The sequence below is a fragment of the Hyperolius riggenbachi genome, chromosome 4, assembly GCF_040937935.1.
Source record: "Hyperolius riggenbachi isolate aHypRig1 chromosome 4, aHypRig1.pri, whole genome shotgun sequence".
NCBI lineage: Eukaryota > Metazoa > Chordata > Amphibia > Anura > Hyperoliidae > Hyperolius > Hyperolius riggenbachi.
In genome coordinates, this window is record NC_090649.1 from 142127254 (window position 1) to 142148875 (window position 21622).

The following is a 21622-nucleotide window of genomic DNA, read 5'->3' on the forward strand; positions in this document are numbered from 1 at the left end:
GTTGGAGTCCAGTATTTGAATCAGAGCTCCGGCCGGCTGCTCCGTGACTCAACTCAGCGTGTGCACACGCTGTATCCTCAATCCGTTCCGCTGTCCACCACTAAGGTAGTTCCGGGTGACGGCTGGTTCACTCATCTGGCTCTACTTGGAACTTATAGTGAAGAGGATACACCCTTGTGATGTGATAACTAGTTCCCCATGGGGAATCTCTATTGGAGCACATCAACTTACTTTACTCCTATTAAGGATTAAAAAGACATTACAAGTGACACATATTCAGAGCTATCAATAGAGACTATACCACACAGATTTTTTATTTCAAAACCTCTCTATTTTTAGTTTTTATCCCATTTTTTTATCCCAATTTTTATCTTGATTTTTTTCATGCACATTGGAAGGTCTGTGTATGTCTGAGTGAGTGGATGATATGTATATACATTGAATATGAAATATATGCAATATCGTGATGAAAAAATTGCTTTATTTATACAACAACTGACAGTTTGTGTTTTATAAATATATTTTGAATAAATTCTGATAAATGTTTTCATTAAGTTGAACAGTATCTATTATTCGCTAAACTGCTAGATAACATCTTTAGGCCCAGCGCAACTAGTCTCTTTGTTTACTATTGATCTATCAATTTATATGAGGTGAGTGGGTCCCCATATTTAACTAGTTTGCAGCAGGTGAAACAGCACGCTCATAGGAGCACCTCCACAAGCGCCCTCCATATTGCTTATAAATTTTTCAGATGCATTTGCTTTTTATTTTGGAAAGCACATGTTTAGGCATGTTTCGCATGCGTTTTTTGCAAATAGTACCCAGAGATGGACATTGCCTTATGTAGAATCATATAGTAGGAAAAAAAAGCAATGCATGCAAAAATGTGTAAGAAAAAAAAAGAAAAAAGCATGCGTTTTTAATGCTTGCAATTTGACATTTTGTAGTGGTATTGGGCCCTTACTGATCAGCATTTGCTCAGTTCAGTCCAGTTTCCAGAATAGTGTGCTGGCGAGTAGGGTGGCTGGATGCCATCTTTGTATAGATCCTTTCTATGGAGTGCTATCATAGTGAGTAAAACAAATACTGAGGATTTCATATAAAGACCCATCTGTCAGATTTTTACCATTGTAAAGATGCCCAAACACTCAGGGCCTGAGCCCACTAATGCAGTTGTGCGCAGTTGTGTCTGCTTTTCAGCAACACATCAATGTTACAGATGCTGAAAAGCGGACACAACTGCACACAACTGCGTTAGTGGGCTCAGGCCCTCATCAATTTTCCTGTTCTATTCCCTGTAGATTCAATTGATGATAGATCAAATATCGATTGATTTCGATCAAAAGTGAGTGTGCTGTGGGTGGAATCGATACCTTTCTAGATCAATTCCTAGAGAGAGGAATTAATGGTTTTGCCACTTCAGGCCTGGAACCCACTGCAAAACGCAATCGCTAATCGCAAGCGCTAGCATTTTGTATGAGCAATTTGTAAGCGGTTTAATGAGCGTTTTAGGGATTTAAAAAAGTGTATCAATTTGCCAGCAGTTGTGTAGCGATTAGCGTTTTAAAGTCTGATTGGTCCTTTCAATTAATTATAATTTTGTTACAGTGTGCAGTAACTTGAAAACGCTAGCAAAATCGCTCTGTGCAGGTTTTGCTGAGCGATTACGCCAGCGATGATATACTTTACATTGAAGCGCTAACACTACCAAAATGCTGCATGTCCTGCACTTGCGATTTTTTTGAATCGCAATCGCTCCAGTTGAAGTTGCCCCATCCATTAACAGTAGCTGAGCGTTTTTACAAAATGCTAGCGTTTTCAAACGCTCCAAAAATGCTCTAAAAATCGCCCTTGTGGGTTCCAGCCCTCAGGTTGCAATTTATAAGTGTATGGCCAGCATTAGTACTACTGTAAGTGTACTTAGTAACATAGGGGGGGGGGGGGGGGGAAAGTAATTTAAAGTGCATTTTACTCTTGGAGAAATATACATGATAACTTGTTATTGTTGTGTGTTCATGTAGCATTGACCTCTTGCACAGTGCGTTTTCCATAGTGTACAAAGTCATGTCACTAAGGCCTTTTTCACATTACAAATCGCCAGCGTTATCGCAAGCTCTGAGCGATTTATGGAGCAATATTGAAAGCACTTTTCTAAGCACTTTCAGAGCAGTTTGCGCTTAGAAAGGCGCTTTTCTAAGCACTTTTGTGTAGCGATGTTTTTTCACTTCCTGATGTCAGTTAAGAAGTGAACTCTTTGCCCCAGAAATGAATAAATACAATGTATTTATTCATTAAAAGCACTCGGAAAATCGCTTTTCAAATTGCTTTTGCAAGCACTTAGCGATTTTCCTATATTTTCTATTGAATCACAAATGCTCAGAAAATGGAGCGGCGTTTGCGATTGGATAGAAAAGTTCATTGCTCATGTGAGAACACTCTCACATAAAGCAACATTACAGAAGGGCTTTTAAAGATAACCAGAGACGAAGCACCCTCATGTATTATACTAGAATTATCAGTGGGAACATGACTGTAAACGGGGGGAGGGGAATACGGGGCATACAAATTCTCTCCAGATAGAGTTCTGCCCAAGATTTGAACCAGGGATGTTAGTACTGCAAGGAGAAAGTGCTATCCACTATGCAGCTGTGACACTTACTGTATTATATGTATGTGTACACATTTTCAGTTTTACAAAATAAGTGATCCTTAAATAATGTTGAAAGTATAGTTCATACTGTAAAACAAGAAGTATAACTGTATTGATGAGAATAAAGTGTAAATCTCGATTTCACTCTAGTAAAAAGGTTTCTTTATTGTTGTCTGTGCTCCTGTTGTCCTTTGTAACATCTGTGAAAGCAACAGGAAGTCATGAACCCCAGGTAAAAGTTTTGGGTGGGGTTAAGGAGACACTGAAGCGAAAAAAAAATTATGATGCACTGTATAATGAATTGGTTGTGTAGTACAGCTAAGATATAAAGCATTAGGAGCAGAGACATAAGTCTAATATTTGTTTCCAGTACAGGAAGAGTTAAGAAACTTCAGTTGTTATCTATGCAAATAGCCATTGAGCTCTGCAACTTTGAAAGTTGGAGAGCTCTGACTTTTGATTAGATTATCTCAACTGTATTGTGTTTTTCTTTTGTAGAAAACAGTTCAGCACAGTTCAAAAGTTCACTGCCTGTTCTGAAAAAACTTTTAGAATGCTGATTAATGTGTAAACTGCAAGTATTATGCTGGGTACACAGGGTGCGTTCCCGCACTCGATGCCCCACTCGATTCCCGTCAATTCCCAGCCGCTCGATTAATTCCGACATGTTCGATTCGCGTTTCGATGGATCGTTAGGTCGATTTGGCATACTTTACATGAGAATCGACCTAACAATCATCAAAATGCTCAGAAATAATCGAGCGGCCGGTAATCGAGCGGGGCATTGAGTGCGGGTGTGTGTACCCAGCATTAGAGAATGATGCAATGTTATAAAAAAAAAAATCTGTATAACTGAAAATAAAAATATGAGAATATTTTTTTGCTAGCAATGTTCTATTAATTACCCCTACTACACAACCAATTCATGATATCATATTTTTTTTTTTCCGCTTCGGTGTCTCTTTAAGCTTTAACTTTAGCATTGTTAATGTCTGTTTTACATGTGGCATATTTATGTACAGCTTACCCCACTGGAAGTACCCAGATTTGCTGTCATAATATGAATCACTAGCTTCATGGAAAAACTTTTTATCAGTATATCTCTGTCTCATACGCAAGAGTATTCAGAGTATTGATAATCATATTGAGGTGAGCCTTATCTTTTAGTAGAGCACAAAAGATTAAACTGCATACCTGCACGTTAACACAGATAATACAGAGCCTCTTGTAGACTGTAGGTCAGGAAATACCTTTTACGTTACATAAGACAAGGTTCACAGGGACCTTTTCCAAGAATAGATGGACAGCGATACTATCCCAGTGGGAAAAAAACACATTTATAAGTAGATAAATACTTGTATAACATATGTATTGTACTGTCCACGTTTTGATTTTAGTGAATTAAATATAGTAAATAAAGAGAAAACTGGTTCTGGCATTTTCCATTTTGACTTCTTTTGACTGAAGCAAATCATGACGTAATTTCCTCCCAGTAATATTTCAGCTACAGACTTTAGGGACTAAACATTTTTTTTAATATGCATGTCTAGAGGGTATATTATTATTAAATTATGGGCTAGTAAGTTGTGATTGATTTAAAACTGAAAAAATGCACCTTTATTTCCAAATAAAATAGTGTCACCATAGATTGTGCTAGGGATATCATTTAAACTTTACAGTAACCGGGACAAAGGGGCAAATAAAATTTGTGGATTTTAATTACAGTAGCATGTATTATTTTAAAACTATAATAGCCGAAAACGGAGAAATAGTGATTTTTTTCCATTTTTTTCTCTTATTATTCCTATTAAAATGCATTTAGAATAAAATAATTCTAAGCAAAACGTACCACCCAGAGAAAGCCTAATTGGAGGCGAAAAAAACAAGGTATAGATGCTTTTGTTGTGATAAGTAGTGATAAAGTTATTGGGGATTAAAAGGGAGAAGCGCTGAAATGTGAAAATACATCTCATCCATAAGGTGAAAACAACCTGCGGGGAAATGGTTAAAGACGAACTGTAGTGAAAATAACATAATTAATGAAATCCCTTATTATTTACAATATTCATTTATAGATAATTTAGTCAGTATTTGCCCATTGTAAAAGCTTTCCTCTCCCTGATTTACATCTGCAATTTATCACAGGTGGCCACAGCTTTAGTCCTGCCAGGTGATCTGTCTGGAATGTTCGATTCTGAGAGTCCTATGCACAGAGGGAGATACTGCTTGCTTGGAAAAAGCCATAATTTCCCACAAGGCAACGCAAACTGTCAGAACCTTGGTCATGACATTAAATGGTGGGAGGGGTTTCACCACAATATCAGTCATACAGAGGTTCTCGTGGGAAAGGAGGTATCAGCTACTAATAGGATTGAAGTTCAATCCTTGGTTAAAGTTCCTCTTTAAGGAAACTATCAATAATGTAATCATCGAATGGGCCCACCTGCTTTTTTATACAATGCGGTCTGAATAATCTGATCAAAAATATGATCGTTCACTAAGAATTGTACCATTAATGGGCGCCTTTAGTCAATTCTTTTCTGAAGTCATGTTACTCTGGATATATTGCTTGTTTTCTTGTATAGATTCCTATTTTAATAGGAATGAAAGAGATACGCACGTAACACAGCACGACCGCGTGTAGCATGTTCACGTTGCTTTTTAACTAGCGTTGCTATAGCAGCGCACTTTAATAAATCATCCCCATTTTCTTTTTGCCTTGTGCTTTTTCCTTTTGTATATTTTATTTTCTTCCATATTCCTATGAAACAAATTTCGAATTTAGATGAATATTAAAGTGTTTTTGAGGTTAAACTGTATATGTATGAGTAACTGGAAAGCAATACATTTCTATATCTTAAAGGTGCAACATGTCTGGGTAACTGCAGAGGATAATTGAGTATTTGTTTTAAAAGAATCCATGAACATGATAATCTAGCCATCTCATTAAAGGGACCCCGAACAGTAGATACAAATAAAATCGGTAACTTACCTGGGCCTTCCTCCAGCCCCCCGTAGGTCGCGAGGTCCCTCGGCATCCTCCTGGCCTCTCTCTTGGTCCCACTGGCGACTTCATTACTGGCGACACCCGTGCTGAGTGTCGGCCCAACACTTCGTCGGCGTCATCATGCCAGCCACTACGCATCATCATGGCGGCCGGCGTGACAGTCTTGCATATGCGCGGTTCAGAGTTAGAAAACCGCGTGTCACGTCGGCCGCTGTGATGACGCAGAGCATCACTGTTCAGGAAGTGTTGGGCCGACACTTGGCCCGGGTGTCGCCGGTAACGAAGTCGCAAGCGGGATCGGGAGCGACTTACGGGGGGCTGGAGGAAGGCCCAGGTAAGGGGGGCATTTTTGTCTACTGCCCAGGGTCCCTTTATGATATTGCAGAGAAGATTTCCTGAGACCTTCTTAAAGTGTACCAGAAACCACTTAATGACCACCTAACGCCGATAGGCGGCGGCTGGTCGTAAGTGGAATCACATGGAAACCGCTGCCGTTCCATGTCAGTTCACGAAGGGTGATCGCGGCTCGCAGGCTAAATGTAAACACGCGGGGTAGAAATCCCCGCTGTTTACATCATACGGCGCTGCTGCGCAGCAGCGCCATAAAGGAGATCGGCGATCCCCGGCCTCTGATTGGCCGGGGATCGCCGGCATCTGATAGGCTGAAGCCTATCCTAGGCGGCGCAGGACGGATATCTGTCCTGCGCAGCCCCATATCGAGAGAGAGGGAAGGGCAGAGAGGGCGGAAATCGCTGCGGAGGGGGGCTTTGAGGAGCCCCCCCGCAAATCACAGGCAGCCGGCGGCGATCAGACCCCTCCAGCAGGACATCCCCCTAGTGGGGAAAAAAGGGGGGAAGTCTGATCGCCATGCTGCAAACCTAATCTGTGCTGTGGGCTGGAGAGCCCACGCTGCACAGATCAGGCAAAAAGCACCTGGTCCTTAAGTGGTTAACTAAAGATTTGATACTTACCCTGGGCTTCTTCCAGCCCCATAAGCTCGTCTGTGTCCCACGCCGTCCTCCGGCAGTCTGCTGTTCAGCCGCGATCAGCCCTGGTAACAGCTCAGTCGCATCCAGTCTGGATCTTCTGTGCATGCTGGGTCTTCTGTGCAGGGGGAAGGAGCGTTCCCCGCTCCACCCCCCTGTGTGCAGGTACATGTGACGGCACACGACCGGTGCAAATGGGAAGTCATGTGATGGCAGTACTTTGCGCGGAGTCGTTGGGTATCTTAAAGATCTGCCATGACGGTAGTTATAGCTGTGCATCGCCAAATTTCGTTCGCGCAATCGCACGTCTGTACCCACTTAGCACAATTGCAGAAACCATCGCTTGTCGCTCAAAAAAATGCCGGTTGTTGAAAAGATTGTTGTAGAAATCGCATAGTGAGTGCAGGCCTTAAAAGTATAGACATAGGTGGGGTCCATTTGCAAATAACTTTTTTTTCTTGGTTATATTTTCACATCTTATTAAAAAAAATACCTGTTAAGCAACCAGCTAGCAAGAAAATACTCAGAATAACTTTGAAAGTAACTTTTCCACCTATGTTTTGGTATTTTTTCAATTGTAGAGTGCTAAAACGTTATTTTAAACAGAAGATGGAAAATGATATCCTAGGAGAAAACTTAGGAGAAATAGTGAATTGGATGGGGCCCATGGTGTCTTTAAACCAGATATTCAATCTTTTTCAGACTGTTTCTAAAGATGGAAAGAAGGGGTTTTATGAAGGCCGTATTGCTCAAGCAATTGTGCAAGTGGTGCAACGTAGTGGTGGAGTTTTGGACCTTGAAGACCTTTCAAGCCACGCAACTGAGATAGTTCAGCCAGTCTGCACTATATACAAGGTAATAGTATTCTGCATACAAGGTTTGTTCTATTGTACAAACGGCATATATGCTGTACATATACATATGTAATTGTCAAACAACCCAAGACAAATACATTTTAAAATGTTGCATAACGGCAGGTGGCATAACTATGAATCATGTGCCCCCCAGCAAACTTTGAGGCTGCCTCCCCAATATTCACACTCATTCTTCTGTCTCCCCTTGATAACCTAACACTCTGGGGCCCCAACTGCCAGCAGTGATAACATTTGTTCTGTTCCTTTAACTCCCAGTGGATTATAATGCATCTGTGAAGATTCTCCATTCAAATATTTATGTTGCTATTCTCTTGACCTCATTCCAGGTTTTTCCTATCTTTCTAATTCCTTCTTCCACTTGTCTCCTCCATGTTCTTGGAGAATGTCCCCTTCTTCTTGGTCATTGTGGATTCCATTCTAGATCTCCTCTTTCTATAGATTCCTCTCCATTTCTGAGTGTGTGGCCTATCCAACCCTACTTCCTTTTCCTTAACTCATTTTCTATTGGTGGTTTTCCACAGCTCTTCATTTTTATCTCTTTCTCGGGCCATTTTATATTCATAAGTCTCCGTAGGCAACCTGTTTACAAAGGTCTGGATTTTATAGGTAATAAGCTGTATGACCTTCCAAGTTTCATTTGCGTATAGAAGGACTGCTTTTACATTAGTATTAGTATAAAAAAATCAAACTTTAGGGTTTTTTTCTTAGATGTTTTTACTTTTCCAGATCCTTTATAGCCTTACACACGCCTAGAAATTCTGGTTCTCCATGAGCTTGCTGGGTAGTCTGTAACTGGGTGTTACAAGTCCTACTCCATAGAGCCACATTAATCCATGCCATGCACTGTTGGTAATCAACCAATCTGAAACAGTCTGTATGCATGTTGCATTATTGTGGCTCTGTACAGTTAACAAGCTGACACATCATTGCATTCCAGCGGTTCTGGAGGTTTGGTTAGCTTACAGGGACAACAAAGGATAATTTGCATACTCAGCAGTGATGCATCGTGGGAGACATCATATGCTCACTCCAACCTGAATTATTGCAAATACCTTCTGTTTTAACCAGTTCGGCCTATCTGGACGAGCTTCCTCGTCCAGATAGGCACTGCTGCTGCCGCCGGCTCGTGCGCGCGATCGGGCACGCCCCCGCGCGTGCTCCCGCTGCCCGCCGCTAGCCCCCCGATCAGTGAATGGGAATATAATTCCCATTCACCGATCTAACTTCCTTGCAGAAATACCGACGCTTTCTCTCCAGAGAGCGCGGTATTTCTGCCCCCAGGAAACTTCTCCCCAGCATTTTAGTTCCTGGATGCGAGATCGTTCGCATCCAGGACTTTTCACTGTGGCCATCTTGTGGCCAAATAGTAAACTGCACCCACATACATTTTTAATAAAAAAAAATATAATATTTTACATTTAATATTAGCAGTTTCCCTCCCACACCAAAAATTACCCACATACACTTTTTTTATAAAAAAAAAAAAAAAAAAATACAACTAAAAAAAAAACAAAAAACAACATAAATAGTTACCCAAGAGCAGGGGCGTAGCAATAGGGGGTGCAGAGGTAGCGACCGCATCGGGGCCCTTGGGCCAGAGGGCCCCGAAGGGCTCTCCCTCATCTACATTATTACCTTTCTATTGGTCCTGTGCTCATAATAATCATTTCTATAGATGCTGTGAATAGTGGTAATCACTAACAAACTGTTTCCCAGCCTCTTCTTGCACCTCTGACACTGTAGTTGCCATTGGCAAGTTTTGGTGCGCCGTATCAATTGTTATGTATAGAGTGCTTGGGGGGCCCCATGTAAAACTTGCATCGGGGCCCACAGCTCCTTAGCTACGCCACTGCCCAAGGGTCTGAACTTTTTAAATATGCATGTCAAGAGAATATGTTATTATATTATTTAAAATTATAAGCTTATAAATAGTGATGGACGCAAATTGAAAAAATGCACCTTTATTTCTAAATGAAATATCGGCACCATAAATTGTGATAGGGACATCGTTTAAACGGTGTAATAACCGGGACAGATGGGCAAATAAAATACATGCGTTTTAATTATGATAGTGTATATTAATTTCAAACTATAATGGCCAAAAACTGAGAAATAATGCATTTTTTTAGTTTTTTTTCTTAATCTTCCTGTTAAAATGCATTTACAGTAAAGTGGCTCTTAGCAAAATGTACCCCCCAATGAAAGCCTAATTGGTGGCGGAAAAAACAAGATATAGATCAATTCATTGTGATAAGTAGCAATAAAGTTATAGGCGAATGAATGGGAGGTGAACGTTGCTCGGATGCATGAGATTTTCGGCACTGCGGTGCTGAACAGGTTAAGAAGGCAAACTGTTGTATTGCATAACATTTTATCAAGAGGGCTCTTTGGTCCATTGTAGCCCCTTACAAACTCCTAGGAGTTCTGGTTCACCATGAGCTTGCTGAGTAGTCTGTAACTCCAGATAGGGTACAGCTGGATAAATGCTTTGTTAGCTTTCTTTATTTAATTTTTCTTCTTCACCACTGTCTCTGGTAACACTTTTTAAATAGGCAAACAACTCCACAAGTTGTATTTCATAGTCGGTAATTTTCGGTCTCACTGTAGCAGTATTGTTTATTCCTTTTTGTTTTGTTGGCATTGATACATAGCCCAGCAATTTCTACTTCATTTTGTAACCTTTCCAGTTTTTCTTTCATATTTATCTACCTTTGAGAGTCATAAACATGGAATAGGTTGGATCTTTATAAATCAGTAATAATAATAATAAAACCTACAAGGCTATAATGATTCCCCGAGCCCACCCCATAACAGAAATAGGCACAGCACCACCTGATCTGGAGGACCGACCCCTGTATGGGAAGGAATGAGGGCAAGTATTCTCAGCCCCTCACCACTCTGGATCTCCCCCATGCAGACAATTTGTACTAAAAACATAGAAAGCATTAAACAAAAAGTACTTAATTTCCAAATTCTGTGTATGGTTTCTAGATGTTTATGTGACGCTTCTATATCTGTAGGCCTATTCACACTGTTACCATCTAACATGCTGCTGCTCACATAGATGTGATATACTGGATATATATATATATATATATATAATTTGGTTTAGGAGCAATACAAGGCTGAGACACTTGTTTGTACTGAAACAATTACACGATTGGTATCACTGACATGCCTCTCTATTGATACATGTAAGTATTAGTTTAGTGATGGCCCACAATGGTATTTTCTTTCAACAATCTAGGGTCCTTGCTGTGTTATTTAATATTTTGGGACCTGTAGCAAGTTCTTTTGTTTTTAGTTTATTTGCATAAATCAGACCTGTTTTTACTGCATCCATGCACCCGTCCTCTGCTGTGAATGGCACCAGTGTCACTGGTCATTAGTACTGGAATGTAGCAGTAAGGTTCACCCATGGAAAAGGGAACTACTGATGCATTAGGCTAGCTGGTTGACCTCTGTGGTTGATCACATAACCTGTTCTTTCTAAAGATCAACCTCTGTTTTCCTGGTATCATTGTGTATTTGTAGTACTGGATTTGTTTTAATCTGGTCGACTACATAGATCATATTAGTTTAGGTATATGATGAAACCATTTCATAATTGTATTTCCAAACTGTTTGAGTCTGAGAAATGGCCTATTCTTCTTGTGATGCCAACAATACTAAACCAAGCCAAGCCCAACCCGTGGCACCCAGCCACATGAGACAAACGCACCCAGCCCAGTTCCCTCAATCCTTCTATCACTGTGAGCATATACAAACACAAGCTCTGTGCAATACCAGAGGGAGCACAGAGATGCTTTACAGGACAACACTGACCATGATTGCCAAAGACATGATTGTAGTTCTGGCACACAGACAAGCACTGTGACTCAGAGTATCAGCTCTTTACAGCCACAACACAAACTCATTATTCGCTGGACACACCTATTAAATACAGTCTGGGAAGTTTTGTTTAAAAACATTCTGACGTGCCTATTGGTTTTAAAAGAAATATTTAGTGTAAAAGTGTATTCAGTGTAAAACTCAAATGAGCTTTCTTCTTTTGTCAACTAAATTAGGTTGTACTTTCAAAGCACAACTGAAGTGAGAGGAATATGGAGGCTAATATGTATTACTTTTTAAACAATGCAAATTGCCTGCCTTTCACCCTGATCACCAGCCACTTAAAGGAAACCTAAAGTAATTGAAAAAAGCCAGTTTACTTACCGGTACCTGGGGCGTCTACCAGCCCCCTGCAGCTGTGCCCGCTCTGCCACTGAGCAATCCCCCGGTCCGCCGCAGCGTTCCACTTCGGTTTGGGCAACTCAGCCACTCAATGGCCACTGCGTCCGTTGCCAGAGCGTCCTGCGCATTAGCAGTAGAGATTGTTACATACTGCCCATACGCAGAACCCACCCATCGACGGGAGCGCAATTGAGGACGCGCACGTCCAGGACTACGCAGGCTCAGTGGCCATCGACTGGCTGAGTTGCCCAAATCGATAGTGGGGCGCCGGATGATCGCTCAGTGATGGCGCGGGCACAGGGTGGCAGCAGGGGGTTGGTAGAAGCCCCAGGCAAGTTAAACATTTTTTCAATTACTTTAGGTTTCCTTCCTAAGGTGGCCATAGCAATTAGTCTTTCTCGCCTTGCAGCACTGGGTCTTCAGTTTGAATCTCAGCCAGGGCACTATCTGCATGGAGTTTGTATGTTCTCTTGGTGTCAGTGTGGGTTTCCTCTGGTCACTTTGATTTCCTCCCTCATCTCAAAAACACTGAAAAGTTAATAGGCTTCCTCCTAAATTGGCCCTAGACTATAATACATACACTACATGATACATACATTGACATATGACTAGGAAATTAGATTGTGAGCCCCTCTGAGGGACAGTTAAGTGACAATATACTCTGCACAGCACTGTGGAAGATAGTGCTATATAAATACTAAATAATAATAGCTGTTAAAGTTGTCTCATGCTCACAGTGGGATCGACCATTATTATTAAACGCAGGAGTGCTGCAGCTGAAGGGAGGATGACTCCTGTCGTATACAGTAAAAGAAAAAGCTGGCACTTCCTAAATTGCTTCATTATTGCTTCTTTTTTGCTTCATGTAAACCATTTGTAAAGCCAAGGTTTATTAACCATCTTAGCGTTGCGGACGAGCTCAGCTCGTCCATTACCGCCGCGGTGGATTTCTCAGCCCCTGGTGGGTCTTTTTTTACAATTTTTTAAAAAAATACACAGCTAGCACTTTGCTATCTGCGTGTTTAATTTGATCGCTGCCGCTTGCCGCCAATCCGCCACTACGCATCGCAAAACAGGGCCCCCCCCCCGACCCTCAGCGCAGCCTTGCCAATCACCGCCAGGCTGCGCTATGGGGTGGATCTGGACTCCCCCTGACGTCATGACGTCGATGACATCATTCCAATCGTCGCCATGGCGTTCAGAGCGGTATTTCCTGTTGGGTATGATCGCCGGAGACGATCGGATGGGTGGGCGGGATGCCGCAGGAAGGGGGGAATCTTGTAGCTAGCGCTAGACTAGCTACATGATAAAAAAAAAATTAGGCTAAAAAAACCCACCCGCAATCGAGCGCTGCAAAAAATCAAAACGCCAGGGTGGTTTAGCCACTGGCAAATCACTCCAGTGAGTGTATAGAGGCGACATCTCCCGATGCAGCGTCTTATGTATAAGCGGCAGACAGATTCTTGCCTTGAGCAGACTTTGTCTTGAAAAAGGGACCCTGAGTGGTCCTGAAACATAAGGGTTTCTATGAAGCAATAAGGATCGATTTAGGAAGTGTCTTTCTATCTTTAAGTTGGCCAGACACATCACAATAAAATGATCCAATTTTACAACAATTCGATAAAAACAATCGGTTGTACAGCAAAATCTAAAAATAAAAAAAAAATGTTATTCGCTTGAGAAATTTCCCGTGTTGTTTTGTGTGAGATACGTTGGTCAGGAAAATTTACTGTATTCCTTGAATTTAAATGAAAATGAAAAAAATTGTATGGCATGTGGCCACCTTTAGTATGGATTTGAGCAGATGCAAAATGGCACAATACAAGTAGCTTTTTACCACACAAATGACAACTGTAGCAAATAGAGTATTATTTACAGTTCTTAACCTCTTTGTTGATGCTACAAGTGTGCTAACATGGCTACATTCTTTTAGCGTACTTTTATTATACATAGACATCACACAACTCATTTCATGATTTTATTTAGTGTGTATAGTTAGTTTATTTTACCAATAATCATATTTGTAGTGCAGAATTCTTACTCATCAGGCATTTAGCTTTAGTCTGTGATGGTCTTGGCTTTGCACTTATTTTGTTGCATTCCAAACTGTAATTTTAATGTTTATCATATTGGCACGCAAAAACACCACACAACGCATCAGGAGCTACGCAGTCTGTCTATGTCTGTGTGCTGCGGGATGCAGTCCTGCAGATTGTCAGTGGACCAGGAGCCCATCTGGGAGTCAGGCTGAGGGGATGGCGTGATGGAGCGGGGCAAGCTGCAGTGGGGATCCGAAGGAAGGTTGTTGGTCTGTGCTGCCAAGCTGTTCAAACATTGAGCAGGGGTCACAAAAAGGCTGCCAGTCAGTTGGAAGTGTCCTGCCCCAGCTTGTGAGAGCAGTGTTTTACCTAAACTCCACCACTGGAAAAACTTCATCTCGCCATGCTATCTCACTTGGGAATCAACTGCTGGTGAGAGTGTGGGCTGTGCTTTGTGTGCAGAGTAACATTGGTGGCCTGACCCCATGGGGCCTGTAGCCATTGCAGTGGACTTGAATCAAACAGTTTGAGGTGGTAAGTCCCGGTAACCTGGGTGCAGCAGTCTTGGCACCCCATGGAATAGGACTCTGCTAGTCGCAGGAACTTTTGAGGTGACATGCACGATCTTACAAGTACTGGACTTGTACCTCTGCCTTTGTGCCCTGGATATGGAATTTTGTGGAAACTTTGTGGAAAGGAGGTTGTGTTTATGGTTTTATGAGGATGTTATCGACCAATAAAAATCTCTTAGGGCCTAAATCCTTTGACGCAGTTGTGTCCGCTTCTGTCCGCTTTTCAGCATCTGTAACATTGATGGGTTGCTGAAAAGCGGACACAACTGCGCACAACTGCGTAAGTGGGCTCAGGCCCTTATACTTTTGAGCAACCTGGTTCTTTTCAAGTTATGCTCCCACTCTTGTATTTACATATAAGTTATATAGTACGGCTATTATGGTATAGGGCACCCTGATTTATGGTTTACAAGGCTACACTACTAACCAAGGTGGTGGGGCGGAGGCCGGCAGCTGTGGGACCAGGTGGACCCTGACAAAAGTCAGCAAGTGGGCTTGGCTCCCCAGGAGACATAGCAATGGATGGTGTCCTGGCTACCCTGAGGGTACAGTGCTCCCCCCCCCCCCCCAACACCCCTTTTCCCCTAAATATAAGGGATGGAATTTCTAGTCAGTCATTTTTTTCTCTTGGCCTTTATTTCTAGATACAGTTTAGATTGCTTATTTGACATAAGTTTACATCATATAAAAAAAAAATTATTTTCTTTTCATTCTGCTTTGCCACATATAGCTTCATGTCACGCTTTAGTATGCAGATAAGGAAGTTTATCGGTCAATGGTGAAATTCTGAGCGTTATCACTGTAGTATTAATGGATTTAAACAGTTGTACCTTGTGTGAATGTCAGGGATTTTCTAAATCTGATAAATGTAAATTACACATAGTAAAGATAGACTACCATATAAAGAGTGCCGGCGGAACTAACAGAAATAGAAACGTCAATAACACTTTATTGCTACATAGCAGAAAATCTAGATTAAAACTCGCACAACACGCAGATATCTTCTTTTTACAGCAAATTTTCTCAAGCTACCTTAAATCGTTAAAAAGGATTCATAATGACATACAGTAGAATGTAATAAATGATTCAGGAGACCCACTTTTACCTTAATTATATTAAGTCTCAGTATATTGGTTTGTAACCACATCCTCCCAGTGATGCTTGGCCCAGGCTATGATGTCATGCAGCCTTCTGTCCCAGAGCACTCTGGGAGATCAGGCAATGTACCTGCTCACTTCACAGAAAGGGGAGAAAAATACATTCCATAGTGAGTCACCTTACCAGCAGTAAACATGACAACATTATTGAAACATTAAAGCATGTAAATCAGAACATATGATGCCAGAAAAGAGCACTTTTGGATTTATTCACATGCCCCATTCCCTCCTGGTGTGAGCCAGGATCTGTCAGAATGTAAGTTGTGTGTTCTACAAATTGTTATTCTGTGGAGCCTGTCCTCTCACCCAGTTTACTTTTTCCTTATCTTTCGGCTCTCTCTTTTTCTGTTTCTCTCACCTGTATTTGTTTTGTTTCCCTTTTGTCTTTCTTTCTTTCTAATTAAACATCCATTCTTGAATCCATGATAATTGAATTACTGGTGCATTCAATAGTTGTGATGTTATAGTTTCCTAGATTACTGTCATGCTGTCATGTGCTGTTTCCTGGAAAAATAAGCCCTAGCTGGAATTTTGAGCATGCTTGAAATATAAGCCCTACCCCGAAAATACTGACACTTACCTGGGGCTTCTTTCAGCCCCCCTGTAGCTGTAATGTCCAGCGCCATCCTCCTCCGATCACTGCCGCTGGTTACGCGTCTGCGGCTGCACAGCCATGGCCACGCGAGCGTGCGCCCCAGGGACCTTGTACTGCGCAGTAAGCTCCCAGAGACGCGAGCGGGAGCGCACACTATTTGTCTTGTTAGACGACAGGTGCCAGCGGCGGGGAACGGGGATCGGAGGAGGACGGCGTGGATCATTACAGCTACAGGGAACTGATAGAAGCCCCAGGTAAGTGTCCATTTTTGTTTATTGCAGCACTCCACAGAACCCCTTTAAGGAGGAGGAAGAGGTGGCCAGCAAGAGGGGACACAACGGTGCAGTGCAGTGCAGAATGGGTACCGGTCCTGTCATCAGCAAGGTTATCAGCTGTATGCAGGGATGACAGGGCCGGTGCCTGATCAGTACAGTAGCATACCTTCAAATGCAGGAACAGCACAGTACAAAGAAACAGGAAATGTTCTGCTGAGAGACACTTCCTGATAGAAATAGAAGACATCCCCTGAAAATAAGCCCTAGCATTTTAGAGCAAAATTAATGTAATAAGACAATGGGCCTGATTCTCAAAGCTTTTCTGTTATATGACCTCACCTTATTTATTAACTCACAATTTATCTCTCCTTAAATGACTTAACTCATGATTTACCTCTCCTTATCTAACTTAACTCATGGTTTAGGTCTTCTTATCTAACTTAACTCATGGTTTAGCTCTCCTTATCTAACTCAACTCGTGGTTTAGCTCTCTTTATTTGAAATAACTCATGGTTTAGCTCTCCTTATCTATTTATCTCATGAATTATCTCTCCTTATCTGTTTATCTCATGCATTAGCACTCTTTAAGCCCCATACACACGCACAACGGACGTCTTTTACAGTGAGCAAAAATCAAATGTTTTGCGAACATTGAACGACAGTCTTCACGTGTAGACGTGTGGACGACTGAGCGAGAAAAGAGATGGCAATCGACAGATAACAAGAAGTTTAATCGTTCCGGTTGTCCGATTGATTTTCGAAAGGACGGGGAAAAGTCGTTTGAATAATGCAATGTGTACAGAAATCTAGTATGATTTTACTTTTAACTATCTCAAAAAAGACCTCTCCTTCGCTTTAAGGGATATGCAAATCGTGTTTCTCAACCAACAGTTGCTCGTTTTATCGTGCAGTGTGTGTGTCTGTCGTGTGCACATTAAGACATATCTTGCCGCCATTTAAAGTTGTTTAAATTTGTTTTGTCGCTTTTACTGAGTGAGTTTGCTTGAGTGGGTGTATGGGGCTTTACTGTTGGTGAAAAATAAGTATCCTTTGTGAATCAACCTCACTGTCTTCAGGGAAACACAGTAGACATGCTGCAGAGATGCCATTCTCTGTGTGAATAATGTTTTTCATACAACCATTTGCATGGCCTACTGTTAGTTTTAAGGTGTGTACACACGCACTACTGTAACGAACGATGGGTCTATCAGACCCTCCCGCTGGGGGCGCGTTCAGCGATAGTAGAGCGTGTGTACAGTCTGTCGGCAGACTGATAAGGCTGTTTCTGAATGATCCACTGAACGGATCGTTCAGAAACAGCCTATCAGAAACAGCCTTATCAGTCTGCCGACAGACTGTACACACGCTCTACTGTCTGCAGAGGGCGCGCCCAGCGGGAGGGTCTGATGGACCCATCGTTCGTTACAGTAGTGTGTGTGTACGCACCTTTACTCCCAGTCTTTTTGCTATAAAATCCTGTTGTTATATTGTCTGTACTGCAGAAGTTATGCAAGTTATGTTTGTCATTGAACCTTGTTATTGCTCAATTAACTAATTATTGTGTAAAAAATGTAAATCAGGGTAGGATAAGATTTATCTATGGCCATACATTAACTAAATTTCTAAATTAATATTCTAAAAAAAAAAAACAATGTAATCATTAAGTTATGTAAATTATTATTGTTCTTTAACCACCTTAGCGGTATGGACGAGCTCAGCTCGTCCATTACCGCCAGAGGGTGCCGCTCAGGCCCTGCTGGGCCGATTTTGATGAAATAAAAAGCAGCACACGCAGCCGGCACTTTGCCAGCCGCGTGTGCTGCCTGATCGCCACCGCTCTGCGGCGATCCGCCGCGAGCAGCGGCGAAAGAGGGTCCCCCCAGCCGCCCGAGCCCTGCGCAGCCGGAACAAATAGTTCCGGCCAGCGCTAAGGGCTGGATCGGAGGCGGCTGACGTCAGGACGTCGGCTGACGTCCATGACGTCACTCCGCTCGTCGCCATGGCGACGAGGAAAGCCAAACAAGGAAGGCTGCTCATTGCAGCCTTCCTTGTTAGTTCTGCTTGCCGGAGGCGATCGGAAGAACGTCTCCGGAGCACCCTCTAGTTGGCTTTTTATGCAGCCAACTTTCAGTTGGCTGCATGAAATATTTATTTTTTAATTAAAAAAAAAAACCTCCCGCAGCCGCCCTGGTGATCTCAATAGAACGCCAGGGTGGTTAAGTAGTTGTCTTTGATGTCAGAGCATTAGTAGTTCTCTATGTTAGATGCATTAATGGATTCTCTTTGGGCAGCATGGCGGCGTAGTGGATAGCACTCTCGCGCTGGGTTCCTGGTTCGATTCCCAGCCAGGGCACTATCTGCACAGAGTTTGTATGTTATCCCCGTGTCTGCGGTGGTTTACTCCAGGAACTCTGGTTTCCTCCCACATCCCAAAAACATACAAATTAATGAACTGCCTAACTGACTTACCTATAAATTGGTCCTAGACTTCAATAGACTTATGATTATGGTAGGGATTAGGTTGTGAGCTCCTCTGACGGACAGTCAGCGACAAGATATACACTCATAGAGAATAATAATAATAATTCTCATTTACACTGTGTTATTGGCAGCCAAGAAGTATCAGTTGTGAGAAAGTGTATTGAAAGGCTGACATTTTATCCACCATGGATGACTGACCTCTTTACACAAAGTAAAGTGCAGAAGCTCCCAAAAAGATCCTTGTTCCTATTTCAGGAGCTTTCATGTAGAAACTCAGGGCAGCCATAGAAACCGCACAGCTTATCATGGTGATTGTAGGACCAATAGAGGCTAGGTGCAATCAGAAGAGTACAGCAAGATCCTCACAAGGAGATTATCATTAAGCTGGCCACTAACGGTCCAATTTCTACTGAAAAATCGTTCGAGCGATCAGAAATTTTGATCGGACGAAAAATCGTTCACTACACCATCAACTAACCAATCATTGCTTCCTATCTATCACGACCACCAACAAAATCCAAATTTTCGTTCGACGAAAATTCATTCGGGCGACATTTTTTTTCACTCGTTCATAATCGATTGTGTCCACCAATGGAGATTATTTACAACCAATCCGATCAGAATTTCTGATCGCTCGAACGATTTCTCGCTACAAATTGGACAGTTAGTGGCCAGCTTAAGAAGTTGAAATGTTACCCCGCCTCTGGCCTTATCTCTGTTGCTTCCCACACAAATGTTGCCTTAGCTTCCCTACTCATGCTACTATACTAAAATTCCTGGAGCCCTTTTCTCAATAAAGTGGGTAATTTTGGCTCCGGCACCGCTGCAGTAAAATGTTCACCGCATAGACCCCAATCTTATTTGTGACCATTGAAGCGCCCAGTGAGTAATTTGGTCACCACTGGAGCCCGATGTAATTTTGCGCATATTGCTGGAGGAGTTTTGTATCTGGGAATGCGGCACGAGTATCAGCAGATATTGCAGTGGGGGAGGTACAGTATGGATCAATAGAGGGTGGGTTCAAGTGAGAGTAGGGTTAGGTTTATTGAAAGCACAATAGTGGCCATTTTCACATATATGTTACTATCGTATTACCCATTGTCCAATAGTGGAATATTAGTAATTTCACTGGTATTCTACCAGCCACTATCCCTGGTGCTCAAATTACTGCGCTATCCTTTTTGAGTGTATGACTTTTTTAATATCACTCAACAATTGCCCTAGGCAATAAGTACTACACCCCAGAGACATATTTGTGGTCTTCTTAAAATCAAATTACTTGCATTCCATTCCTTTTTCTTATTTTTCATTTAGATGGCCCTAACACATCTCCTATAATACTTTCCAGTGAACAATTTAAATCTTAGAGGCACCCGCATAAACCTATAGTAGAATATAATATGTTGTTCAGCATATCCAATTTTTTATGGTCCTGGTTTTTGCATCAGAAACAATTCATATATCTATCTATTGCTGTCTAGTGGTGAGAAACCCTGCCCTCCCACTGATGTTCTGCTTAGGCTATTTAGTTATGCAGCCTTCTCCTCTCAGTGCACTCTGGGAGACCAGGGCCCATATGCAAATCACTTTTTCACCTGAGTTTTCTCCTAGATGATATTTTCACAACTTGTAAATAAAACACCTTTTAAACCACCAGCAAACAAACAAATGCTCAAAATAATTTTGACAGTACTTTTTCACCTACTTTTTTCCTTTGCAGAGTGCTAAAAAGTTATTATAAAGAGAATATGAAAATTATCTCCCAGGAGAAAACTCAGGAGAAAAAGTGAATTGCATATGGCGCCAGGTGTTGTTTCTACTCATTTCGGAACACACAGCAAGCAGACATTCCACAGGAAAGATTTTACAGTGGGCTCACACTGACTATACAGTAGAGAATTTATACATGAATATTGTAAAATATAAGTAATTTTAATCATTAAGTTACATTTAGTAAAAGTTGTCTTTAACTTTCACTGGGGGGCCAAAAATCAAATCTTCCAAACACAATGTTGGGCCGGTTCTCACAGAAGACCATTAGGTTTCCAGTTCGTTTTCAATTACATGCTTGGATATTCCTCATCCAGTAAAAACCAAATGGTTCTAAGCCTCCAGATCCATTCGGTATATAGGAGATACAGGTAAAGTAGACCCTTCCACTTGCACTTCACTGTAAACATGTTTCATGTCTTTTTCAGATCTAATTTGCATTTGCAGAATCTTGTAATGGCAGTTTAGGTGTGCTCCAGTCTAGCCACATGTTCAGACTCTTCTTTTTGCTTTTTACATAGGGAATAAAAGTCTGGGAAGTACCACCTCCTAGCCAAGGGATCGTTGCTCTTATGGCTTTGAATATCCTGGAAAACTTCCATATAGAAGGTACCGGTAACTTCTTCTGAAAACTGGTCCACTAAGTAAAAGAACATTGGGGCTGATTCACAAAGTTTTTCCGTTGAATTATCTCCCCTTATTTTATTAACTCACAATGTATCTCTCCGTATCTGACTTGACTAATGTAATCATACCAAATGCTTAATAATAATTATTATTATTACTTATCTCATATTTTTTCTCCTTATCTAGCTTAACTCATGATTTATCTCTCCGTATTTGACTTTACTTCTTACGTACCTCTCCTCATTTGTTTACAGAGATTAAGTAAGATGTAATGGGGCCCAGGCAAGGTAGTAGAAGGCGCCAAAGCCCCTTTGTGGTACTTTTGGTAAGCTGAAGTGGAGAGAGGTCAGAG

General features: G+C 41.7%; 1 protein-coding gene across 1 annotated transcript in view; it reads left to right on the forward strand.

Annotated features, from left to right (window-relative positions):
• The window catches only part of LOC137571517 (glutathione hydrolase-like YwrD proenzyme), a 115392-nt gene that overhangs the window by 62166 nt on the left and 31604 nt on the right, over window positions 1-21622 (forward strand). Inside the window, exons 6-7 of the mRNA XM_068280742.1 lie at window positions 7349-7501; window positions 21165-21252. Of these exons, the coding sequence (XP_068136843.1) occupies window positions 7349-7501; window positions 21165-21252 (241 nt within the window). The remainder of the gene's footprint in view (window positions 1-7348; window positions 7502-21164; window positions 21253-21622) is intronic.